At 37.4% G+C, this 12,732-nt stretch overlaps 1 protein-coding gene across 13 annotated transcripts in view; it reads right to left on the reverse strand.

The window, feature by feature from the left end:
* The window catches only part of MAP7 (microtubule associated protein 7), a 207,749-nt gene that overhangs the window by 39,937 nt on the left and 155,080 nt on the right, over window positions 1–12,732 (reverse strand). For 10 of the 13 annotated variants that reach the window (XM_019029766.4, XM_019029765.4, XM_019029764.4 and 7 more), the window contains 3 exons: window positions 6,842–7,005; window positions 5,895–6,012; window positions 1,160–1,270 (listed from right to left, as the gene is read on the reverse strand). In XM_019029766.4, the coding sequence (XP_018885311.1) occupies window positions 1,160–1,270; window positions 5,895–6,012; window positions 6,842–7,005 (393 nt within the window). The remainder of the gene's footprint in view (window positions 1–1,159; window positions 1,271–5,894; window positions 6,013–6,841; window positions 7,006–12,732) is intronic. The other 3 variants (XM_019029771.4, XM_055391197.2, XM_055391195.2) reach the window with 1 other exon arrangement.

Genomic DNA, 12,732 nt, shown 5'->3' on the forward strand with positions numbered 1-12,732 from the left:
AATTCATAATATTTATGAAAGGCCCCCTAATTTGACTACAAGTCTAATATTGATGGTTTAGGCAAATTAGGTTAAAAAAACAAAAGGAAATAGTTTTGGCTAAAAGACAAGAATGGAAAGTTGTTCAAACATTTACTATTTTAAGAGATTAGTTATAAAATAATGCCAACAGTCATAGAATATTGTACATTACAATGACACCATAACTTTTATACAATACAAAATATATAAATATACATACACACATACAGAACATGCACACATTACATTTTTTAAAGATTATAAACACTGAAACTTTCCCAGTTTCTTAATAAAGTACTCAAAGTAACCACAATTTTTTACTTTTAAAGAGTATGGGCTTCATATTGCACAACAATTCTTTGGTTTTATTTAAAATCATCTTAGTTATGTAAAAACAAGCAGCTTATCTTAAAAGCTTGATTTTTTTCATTCTATGATCTATGTAAAACAAAACTTTCGCTTTATAAATAATTCAACATTCATGTACTGTAAATCCATGGGATGAATAAAACTCAAAATTCAAACAAGATGTTAATAAAGGACTATGAATATTAAATGTTTCAGGAGGCTGTAATTATGATGATTTCTTGAAGTTAGGCCAGATCCCTCAAGAGTTAATGAATGGACACCAAAAAACCAACAGCACACATAAGAAATGCAGTAAGAAATAATTTGGTTAAATGAGAAGTAAACTGGCAAAATAAAATCTACCAATATGAATCATTTAAAAAGTTTTTAAAGAAAGTCAGAGCCTGGAATTCCCAAAGTACAGATAGATGAAAAGCCAAAGACAGTATGATTGAAGTAAAAGAAATGTTCATAACAAAGATTATTTGCATTTTGGTGGATAAGTGGGTGATTTCTGGAGCTGTAAACTCATTTACTAAAAAGTTGAGAGAAGCACCGCTTTCGTCACTGCTAAATGCAATCACTCAGCCAAGTTCTAAAATGAGAAATGTTCTTGTCGCAAGGAAAATGCTGCTCAGCCGTTTATTGCTTTTTTACTCTGAAGTTTTTTTCTTCCTATTTAAGAAACGTAGGGAAAGCAACTTCAGATGCTTATTTTTATCTGTAAACATCCAGAAAAAAAAGCATTAAGTAAATAACAGACACTTTTTCGTTTTCCTTTGGACTGTACCTCTATCTGGAGAATTTAGTAAAGTTGCAGATGAAGAGGAGAGCCGCTTGCTAATGACGGGATCAACATATTTCGAAAGATTCATGGTGGAAACTGACCGCCTGTCTGGATCTAAAACAAATGGAGATAATGCTAATTGACAGCCAACATGCAGGATTGCAATTTCCTAGTTCACTGATGGAAGGAAAAACTAGGATTGGATGCTTTCTGCTCTATTTCTAGATCTGTCATAATAACACAGTTTTCTAAGTGGACATTTTAAAGGTAACTTAAAGGCTTAGAAATAAAATTCATTTCTCTTAAAGGATAAAATAAATATTTATTTCACCAGCTTGTCAGCCATGGAAATTCAAGGATACAAGTGGATGAAGACAAAAGGAAGGCCAGTGAAGGGCTTCTAAAATAGTGGAGGCACACTATGAAGCAAAAGAGGACCATAAAAGCGAATGCCTTTGAAATCTCCAAAAGAAGGAACAATGGAGTGGTAACATGCTGGTAACATAGAACGCAAACACTGGGATAAAAAGAACACCAGGTTCTGTGTAATTGCTGATAACTTTGCTTACAGAGTCATTTTACCCAGGGCATTAAAGTTCATTATAGAAGAAGGCTCGTTGTTGTTGTTGTTGTTGTTTAAAAAAAAAAAAAGAAAAAGTAAAAGAAACATTCTAAGTGTGGAAAGGATTTTTAAGAAACGTTCCTTTATTAAAAATCTACTAAGAACCACAGCTCTGTGCTTATGAGTTAGTGTGGCTACAAATGTAGAATTAGCACACACATTCATGAACAATAGCATTGTTCATCCTACAGTCAAGTAATTTTAAAATTTCTTTTTTTTTTTTTTTGGGGGAGACAGGGTACTGCTCTGTTGGCCAGGCTGGCATGATCATAGCTCACTGCAGCCTTGATCTCCTGGGCTCAAGTGATCCTCCCACCTCAGCCTCCCAAGTAGCTAAGACTCTAGGCAGGCATCACTACGCCCAGGTAATATTTTAATTTTTTTTGTAGAGGTGGGGTTCTCATTATGTTGCCCAGGCTGGTCTCAAATTCCTGGCCTCAAGTGATACTCCACCTTGACTTCCCAAAGTGTTGGGATTACAGGCATGAGCCACTGTGCCTGGCATAATTTTAGAATTCTTAAGTTCAAATCAGAAGGGAAATAAGCATATAAAAGGCAAGAATTAGCAGCCTGCTGTTGGTATAGTGGACCCAGGTTATAATCATGCTCATTAGGATAAATGGTATTCCTCAAATAACACTGCATGTAATGAAAGTCTAAAAAGTCTTATTCCTTATTTATCCAGGAGGCAGGTGGATGTTCTGATCTACAGTAGCCAAAGTGAAAGGGGTTTTTGCTGTATTTTGTTTTATTTTTCTGTTGTTACCTGCTTCTAAAACTAAAACAAAAATACTCCTTGTGGGAGATGCTTCCAAAACTCAGTACCTGTTGGTCTAACCTTGGCAGTAAGAAAAAATTGCTGCAAACTCTTCCCTGTGTATTTTTGACTACCATTTATAGTACACTGGTAATAAGCAAGTCTTTGATTAACATTAGTCATTTCTATCTTCAGCTGGGATTCATTTTAATGGTTGAAGCAATTTTATTATTATTTAAAAAAAAAACACTTCTGTGCCTCACATTTATACTTAGCTGATGGACTCTTAGGGCAACCCAAACATAAAGAAAGGATTTAGGGTCAAACATCAAAAGGAACATCCTAGTGATGACATGTGAGGTACAGGGTAGGAAGAGGAATACAAAAGTCATCTCCAGGTGATTTTATAGCAGTATATTTTCTGATATTGCTTTATATGTTATGCTTTAGTTGGGGGAAAATTGTGTCCACACGCAGGCCTATCCTCAGGCAGATTCTCAACAGGTTATTAAAAACATTTAATTCTGCTTCAGAGTAAGTGGAAAAAATGAGCTACAGTGGATCCTTGCATCCTAAAAAGTGTCATTAGTAGTAAAGCATCTAAATCTGCCATAAATTGTTAAAATTATGGAGGCACACCATGAATTTGTTTATTACTTAATATATAAGACAGTTTTTATTCATTTCTTTTTCTCACCGAACAAAACAAACACACAAAAGAATAAGTTTTGAATGTATCAAGTTTTTGTTTTATTTTTGAGACAGAGTCTCATTCTGCCAGCCAGGCTGGAGTGCAGTGGCACAATCTCAGCTCACTGCAACCTCCATCTCCTGGGCTCAAGCAATTCTCCTGCCTCAACCTCCTGAATAGCTGGGATTACAGGCATGTGCCACCATAGCCAGCTAATTTTTGTATTTTTAGTAGAGATAGGATTTCACCATGTTGACCAGGCTGGTCTCGAACTCCTGACCTCAGGTAATCCACCCGCCTCAGCCTCCCAAAGTGCTGGGATTACAGGTGTGAGCCACCGCATCCTGCTGATCGTATCAAGTTTTACAGACCAGCGCTAGTCGATGGCCAGCAGCTGGCCAAGACAGGAATTTTAATGTAGACAGTTTCTATGATGTGTTTGTTGGTCAGCAAACCATGATAGAGTACCCATCACACATCAGGTATTGTTGTGAAGTAAAGGGTATTCAAAATGAATAAGACCTGGTTGCTGTTCTCAAGATCATAGCAAATCATTTTCTGGTCTTTGAGAACTTAGCAAATCCCATTTATTTTCTGGCAAACTTCTCTGTTCCAGTATAGGAACAATTTATTATAATTCACAACCCGTATTAAAATGAATTTTACCCAACAGCTTGCGAATGCAACACTGGTTTCTCTTGTTCTGAGTGGCAGAAATAAATGTCATATATTAAGCTTTGAGTGTGGAGGCAAAAAATTAAGCTAAGCAGCTTAACATCTCCTCAAAAATGTCTGATGATCTAACAGTATATATCTGCCATATACATGTAAAGCAGGAAGTCAGGTAAAACAAAAATATGATTATAAAAATATATACCCTGCCAGGTTTACTGTATGAAAGGTATATAAAAAATATCCCATCAACAAAATCTCATATGTAAATGATCTGTATAACAGATTTAATATGTATCCCACCAACTACTGCTGGGTCATGAACAACAAAGAAAACAGAAGTGCTTTCATATTTGGTTCACTGTCATAAGAAAGTAAGTTGTGGTGATATTCCTTGGACTTAAACAAATTTTTAATTTTTTAAATTACATTTCTGAATCAGGTTCTCACTCTGTCCTCTAGGCTGGAGTGCAAAGGCAGACTCTTAGCTCACTGTATCCTCAAATTCCTGGCCTCAAGTGATCCTCCTGCCTCAGCCTCCTAAGTAGGTGGGATTACAGGAACATGCCACCATGCCTGTCTAATTTTTTAAAAGAATTTTTTGTAGAGATGGGGTCTATGTTGCCCAGGCTGGTCTTGAACTCCTGGCCTCAAGGGATCCTCCTGCCTTGGCCTCCCAAAGCACTAGGATTACAGGCGTGAGGTACTGCACCTGATCCTAGATTTTTAATTTTAATAAAGCAGTTATAAGAGATCTATAGAATGTTAACAATGAAAGAGAACAGAATAAGCAAACAAAAAGAGGTCCACAGTTATTTAGCTTAAAACTAAAAGTGGCAACAGCAGTAATGATTGACGGGGAAAAAAGCTAAACTGGAAGTACTTTGATCCCAGGTAATTTTTTTAGCTAAAAAACATTTTTTAAAGGTTTAATCCTGATATTGAAAAAAGAAATAAAAAACATAAATAGAAAACCAAAATGATTGTTTAAAGGGAAAGCAAACATTCCACATGTAATTACTTTATTTCAACACCTTTAAGTCACCTGAGTCATATTATCACACTTAAGAAACACTGTTCCAATCCCAGATCTACGTCTATGCGCTAGTGTATTAAGCATGCGTTGATGACTAAGGTGGTGATGCTTCAGCTATTGATGCATCGGCCCTAGGTCTGAGGTGCTAGCTACAGGTCAGGCAATTGGCAATCACAGGGATGTCTGTACCAGCTTTTCTAGTACCACCAAAAGTTATGAAGTGGTGGTCTAGGCCTGCTAAATCGAGAGAGGAGAATGATGATTCAACAAAACCACCTGGAGACAGAATGTAAAACAATGATTTTTCAAAGTAAACTTAAAAAAAAAGGTTATCAGATTCACACAAATAAAAAAAAAAACTGACACACTATGTAAAATTCCAGGGGTATTGAATTTACAGTACAAAAATAAAGCCTTTCAGTAAATCCAAATTTCAATATGATTTTATGTCCATTCAGAAAGGAGGAAATAGCTTAGCCATTTACTATTTCTAGCTCAATAAACCTATATATTTTCTTACAGAGCATTAGTGTTGCATATACTTTAGGGTCAGAATACATGAGCTCATAGTGTTGATTCTGGTCAGTCAATACAACTATAATCCTTCCAGAGAAAAAGATAAAACTAGTTAACTTATTCCATAATCCTGAAACCCTAATGCAAATAGAAGACTAAAATAATGTAGTGTTGAAGCTAGCATGTTTATTTAGAAACACTACATAGATTTCTCCCTTTAAGGAATTTTGTAACATGAGAAAATTAGCCTGTGTTAAGGGAAAGAGACCCTTACTTCTTATCTCCATCACCCTCTTATCCTCAAATAGTGAAAGATTCATTTAATTGTTGTTTAATTATTTCAGCAGGATTTTTGTTTCGCAAACATAGATTTAGAAGAAAGAAGGAAACACCCTGTTACTTTCAAGAAAATAAAGACTAATTTTCAAAGTGGTCACTGTTTACCTGCACTGTGGATGCTAGGGCTCCCATGGAGAGAGCCTCCCCACGACCAACGGTTATGCTTCTGTTTTGGCTTCTGGCTCCTTTCCATTGTGCGCCGTACAACAGCTTCGTGGCGTTCCTTAAATGGAATAGAAGAGCTGAGGATTAGATTCCAGCTGGTTGTTTGAAGCTTCTTCAGTTTAAGGCAGAATGGAGTGAGGAGTACTACTTCAATTCCCACTCTACTATTCTTGATCTCTAGCTGAACTTCTATACCATAAGGTGAGACTAGTGTCAATCTGGGAGGGTCACTTTAGTCATTAGGTCCCAGTTCATAAAGCCCTTGGCGAACAACAGGCATTCAAATAAACGACCCTTACTACTAGGGTGTGTGTGATGCTTTCATAAACACACGTAAGCATGGTAGTGCAGATCTTAGCTTCAACTGATGCTTAACACATACTATACCATATTTAAAAAACAGTTCAGAATCTGAGAGCATGGGTAACCCTGACCCCATGACTTATTGAGTTGTATGACCTTGTGTAACTTACCCACTCTGAGTCTAAATTTCTATTTTTATACAAACTGACATACAATGCATGCTAAAGGATTGAGTAAGGGTTAAATGAGATAATCTATGTGTAAATGTTTGCAAATGGTAAAGACTACAGAAACTCAATTACTTGGAGTGGTCTTAATACTCAGTACAGATGAATTGCGCTTCAATAAGTTACAGGTTTGGACCAGAGAAATGGGCTTTTAAACTTTCTGTGGCAATAATAATCATCAGCCCATTCGCTACCTCTCATACCCTGAACTCCCTAGAAACTGTAGCCATCTGTAAAGCTGATCACTCTGAAACCATTTTGCTTTGCACCCTGCACCTGATTGCAAAGTTTCACAGAAAGTTTGCTGCATGTCTGAACTAGAGGAGCCACTCATATTCTTCCCGGGGGGCGGCTCACTTTGTCCTCCTCAAGTCTCTGCCTCCGCTTCTCCTCCACGGCAGCCCTCCTCCGCTCCTCCTTCTGCCTCTGCTCCTCCAACCTCTTCTTCCGCTCTTCCAGGTGCTTCTCGTAGTGCTGCCTGGCTCGCTCTTCTCTTTCTAACCACACTATTTCTCTTGCAGCTTTGGGGAGGGTAAAAAAAACAAAAAAAAAAAAGAGGGAAATCAAATATAGGCAGGTTGCAAACTTGAACAGTTAGGGCTGTATTAAGTGGTCTACAATGAACAAATATGGGTTCTTTGGTTTTGTATTAACCAAGCATGGCCTTTGCTTCCCTCAAATTTCCAAGAAAAATGTATTACTGTTAATTTTTAGCATAATTTAATATGTTAACAATGAGGTTGAAAATGTACTGAATTCCACTCTTTGGGAACGCAAGCAGCCCTCTAGTTTGTATGTAGAATAAGGCATTAACCACATGCTCTAGTCTCAATCCTGAAAATCAATAGTACCATCTGTCTCTTTTATTATAAAACAATGTGATATCCTCCAGTCTATGACTACATTTTTTCCAACATGGCATTGGTTCTGAGTATTAAAAGGATTTGGGAGAAAATAATTAGTTGATGAAAGATGTCTGAAGTGCCTTACAGGTCTATCACATTGAGTCAGCTCAGGGATGGGAAGGACTGAACAAGCAGGTGGCCTTGTGTCTGAGGAGCTCACAATTTAGTTAGATAAGACTTAACCATATCAAAAGCTGGATGAAAAATACAATCCAAAATTATCGTTCAACAATAGGATGCATTTTTTCTTCTTTATATAATACAGGTTCTTTCCTCATTTTAGGAAAAGATATGGCCCCTCAAAGCTATTTCAATATGCTGCTTCCTTCAGTGGTAATAACTAAAAATATCTATGAGTTATTAATACTGTAGGCAAAAGGAAAAAATTCAAACAACATTCAAAGTGTAAATCTTGAGGACACTACATGGCATACAAATTAAAATGTTACTTTTTAAAAGAAAAAACAGGCCAGGTGCAGTGGCTCATGCCTGTAATCCCAGCACTTTGGGAGGCTGAGGGGGGCAGATCACTGGCAGTCAGGAGTTCAAGACCAGTCTGGCCAACATAGTAAAACAACATCTCTACTAAAAATATAAAAATTAGGAAGGTGTGGTGGTACGTGCCTGTAGTCCCAGCTACTCGGGAGGCTGAGGTGCAAGAATCACTTGAACCTGGGAGGTGGATGTTGCAGCAAGCCAAGATTGTGCCACTGCACTCCAGCCTTGGACGACAGAGTGAGACTCTGTCTCAAAAACAAACAAACAAACAAATAAAAGAAAAAACATAAATTTAGAAATATTTTGGTTTCCTCTAAATGTTTAATATTAAAGAATGCATTTCTGATACCATTAAATCTTTCCAAAGTTAGTCATTTGAGGACTAAATCTACTGAAAGTGATCGGAACTGACTTTATTTTAGGTGAAGAAAAGGAGAAGGACAAATTCAAGGTGAGTTTGTTCTCCTGGCATCATTCAGGGTGGTTTGTGGAGTGAACTGGGACTGGTTCTCCCAGCAGCTAGGCTACTAACTGGTGCTGAGATCTCAGACATGTCCATTTGGATTTTAGCTTTCTTTTGCTTAAAATGAGGACACTGGTCTTCAAGGTTCCTACCAATTTTCAAAGTTCATTGTTCTAAGGAAATTCTCAAGCTCAAGTTAAAAATTCACTTCAATAAAAAGCATATAGTATACACAATAAGTATTTACTGAATGACTGAAAAAATAAATACCACTGTGAGAACGAACACACTTTAAAAGTTAAGAGAAGTAGAACATAATTCTGATACTTTCTTAAGATGCACTTACTTTGCTCATGCACACTCGTGCACATAATATCTTTTGGATTTTCTACATGGGAATACCTTACTGGAAGGCTTTTAATGACATTAAACATTTTAAATCACTTAAAAAGGTGGATAAATGTTGACAGTGATAGCTTTTGTCAAAGCTTAAACAACACAAAATAATAAACGGTAAAACAACTGTCTTCCTCTAACCTGAGATTCTGTTATATTCCACCTCCAACTTTTTGACAATGTACACCATGCACCTTGTACCAAAGTACACTTACTGCTCTGCATCTTGCTCTTTTTGAGGCAGGGTCTCACTCTGTTGCCCAGGCTGGAGTGTAGTGGCACAATCATGGCTCACTGCAGCTTTGACCTCCCAGGCTCAGGTGATCCTCCCATCTCAGCCACCTGGGTAGCTAGGACTACAGGCGTGCACCACTATGCCCGGCCAATTTTTTGTATTTTTAGTAGAGATGAGGTTTTGACATATTGCCCAGGCTGGTCTTGACCTCCTCAGCTCAAGGGATCCACCCGTCTTGGCCTCCCGAAGTTCTGGGATTACAGGCAGGAGCCACCGCACCAGGCTGCATCTTGCTTTTTTTTTTTTTTTTTTTACTTAAAGTATATCTTAGAGACTTTTCTATATCAACACATGAAACATGAATCTAAGAGTCTTTTTAATGGCTATATAGTATTTTATTGTCTATATACTATACCTTATTTTATATAACCAGTTACCTACTGAGTGATAGGTTATCTATGTTATTTCCAGTATTTTAAGAATTCAGACCCTGAGCAGTAACAATGTGCTGTCGTAAATCCCTATGTAGATGTGTGAGCATGTCCATGTAGAATAGCTGAATCAAAGGGAACATACATTTACAATTTTGATAGATACTGTCACACTGTCCTCTGTGGAGGTCATACCAATTTATATACCCACCAACAGTGTATGATGGTCATAGGCAGAAGAATCAGATGTGTACCTTGAGATATGCAGTATGATAAATCTACTTTTTAACTTTTAGCCTTCAAACTACATAGTCTTTGAGTTTTATATCCCATTTTGAGGAAAATTTCAAATTCTTTGAGAACATTTATGAACATAATATTTTCCTCTCCCATAAGAGATCCAGAAGCCAACAAGAGAAAATAAGAAATAAAGATGTTTATAAAATATTAAGAATATATTTGAAAGCTGGTAAGATAAATTTATAAAATAAGAGTTAATTCACAAATCAATTTTTCTTAAATAATGTTTTCATCAGGCTTTCTGGCTTATTAATACGTGGCTCTATTTCTTCACTAAATTTAAACTCTGATTTGTACAGTCCTATTTTGGCTTTAATATCCTTATTTGGCCTTCCTCCCCACTGCTCTCCAAAATAGCCTCTGCATTCTAATTAGATCCCATCTCCTTAATGCACCTCCCATGAAACCATGCTTCTCCCAGATCTTTGCCTTTGTTATTGTCCTGTTGGGAAAGCTGTCATCATTTTTCATCCAAGCAGATCCATGTTTTGAGAAGGCATACTCATAATTGTAATATGTCAGAATTACTGTTGGAACTGTGTGGGGGGAAGGGGAAAATGTCTAGTTCAAACGCAGACTCCAGAGCTCCACCTCTCATATTTAGAGGTGCTAATTCTAGGATGAGGCCCGGTAATTTGATTTTGGATAAATCTCACAGGTAGTTGAGACAAATGACTCGTGGATGGCATTTGGAGAAACGTTGTACTCTAAGGTCTTCCACAGAAGTGTCATCTCTTCCAGAGCTCACTGCTGATCTTGTGACATCTACCACAAACTTTAGCATTTCTTTTTTTCTATCTATGTATCTATTTATTTTAGAGCCAGGGTCTTACTCTGTCACCTGGGCTGGAGTGCAGTGGTGTCATCACAGCTCATTGCAACCTCAAACTCCTGAGCTCAAGCAATCCTCCTGCCTCAGCCTCCTAAAGGGACTACAGGTACATGCTACCACATTCAGCAAATTTTTTTTTTTTTGTGGAGATAGGGTCTCACTACATTGACCAGGCTGGTCTCAAACTCCTAGCTTCAAGAGATGCTCCTGTCTCAGCCCCCTGAGTGCTGGGATTACAGGCCTGAGCCTCAACGCCTGGCCTAGCATTTCTTATGTTCTGATATCTCTGCAGCAAAGGTAACTTTTTTTTTTTTTTTTTTTTTTTTTTTTTGAGACAGAGTCTCACTCTGTTGCCCAGGCTGGAGTCTGGTAGTGCAATCTTGGCTCACTGCAACCTCCGCCTCCCAGGTTCAAGCGATTCTCCTGCCTCAGCCTCCTGAGTGGCTGGGACTACAGGCATATGCCACCATACCCACCTAATTTTTGTTATTTTTAATAGAGACGGGGTTTCACCGTGTTAGCCAAGATGGTCTCGCTCTCCTGACCTCGTGATCCACCCACCTCGGCCTCTGAAAGTGCTAGGATTACAGGCGTGAGCCACTGTGCCCGTCTGGAAAGGAAATTTTTTTAAAGAAAACCTTTCCACCTGCAGGTGACTGATTTTTATTGAGCCTCTTTTTAAAGCTTTTTAGTGGCTGTATGGTATTTCACTGTCTACGCACATTATTTTTTATAACCAGTTACCTATTGATAGGTTTAATTTTATATGTTTTTTATTGATGTAGAATAACTGTGCTATTTATAGGGTACATATGATATTTTGATATATGCATACAATATGCATTACAATATGTAGTAATCAAATCAGGGTATCTAGGATACCTATCACCTCAGACATTTAATACTTCTTTGTGTTGGGAACATTTCAAATCTTCTCTTATAGATATATCATATATGTAATAAATTATTGTTAACAGTCATCCTATTGTGCTATTGAATACTAGAATTTATTCCTTCTATCTAGCTGTATTTTGTAACCATTAACAAACCTCTTTAACCCCCCCACACCTTTCTGTTCCCAGCCCCTGGCAAGCACCACTCGACTCACTACCTCCATGAGATCACTTTTCTTTAGTTCCCATATATGAGTGAGAACATGCAATATTTGTCTTTCTGTGCCTGTCTTACTTCTAAGACAGTGACCTGCAGTTTCATCCATGTTGTTGTAGATGACAGTGTTTCATTCTTTTTTATGGTTGAATAATATTCCATCATATATATATATATATATATATCTCACATTTTCCTTATCCATTCATCCACTGATGGACACTTAGGTTACTTCTATATCTTGGCTATCGTGAATAGTCTGTTAGATATTCTGATTTCCTTTCTTTGGGCTATATATCCAGTAGTGGGATTGCTGGGTCATCCTGCAGTTCTATTTTTACTTTTTTGAGGAGCTTCCATACTGTCTTCCATAGCGGCTACACTAATTTACATTCCTATAGCAGTGTACTGGTGTTCCCCTTTCTCTGCGTCTTCATCAGTACCTGTTATTTTTTGTCTTTTTGATAATAGCCATTCTAACTGGGGTGCTATGTCTCATTGCGATTTTGATTTGCATTTCCCTGATAATTAGTGATGTTGAGCTTTTTGCAGATGCCTGTTGGTTATTTCTATGTCTTCTTTTGAGAAATGCTATTCAGATCATTTGCCCATTTTTAATTTGGATTTTTTTTTTTTTTGCACTATTGAGTTCCTTACATATTCTGGTTGTTAATGCTTTGTCGAACAAATAGTTTGCATATATTTTCTCCCATTCTATTCACTGTCTCTTCTGTTGTTTCCTTTGCTGTGCGGAAGGTTTTTGGCTTCATGTAATCCTATTTGTCTATTTTTGCTTTCGTTGTCTTTGCTTTTGAGGTCTTACCCCAAAACTCTTTGTTCAGACCAATGTCCTGAAGCATTTCCCCAATGCTTTCTTCTAGTAGTTTCATAGTTTCAGGTTACATTGTAGTCTTTAATCCATTTTGAGTTGATTTTTGCATATGGTGAGAGATAGGGGTCTAGTATCATTTTTCTGCATATGGATTATCCAGTTTTCCCAGCACCATTTATTGAAGAGACTGTCCTTTTCCCACCGAATGTTCTTGGTACCTTTGTTGAAAATCAGTTGGCTGTAAAT

This window comes from Gorilla gorilla, chromosome 5 (genome assembly GCF_029281585.2).
Source record: "Gorilla gorilla gorilla isolate KB3781 chromosome 5, NHGRI_mGorGor1-v2.1_pri, whole genome shotgun sequence".
Lineage (NCBI taxonomy): Eukaryota > Metazoa > Chordata > Mammalia > Primates > Hominidae > Gorilla > Gorilla gorilla.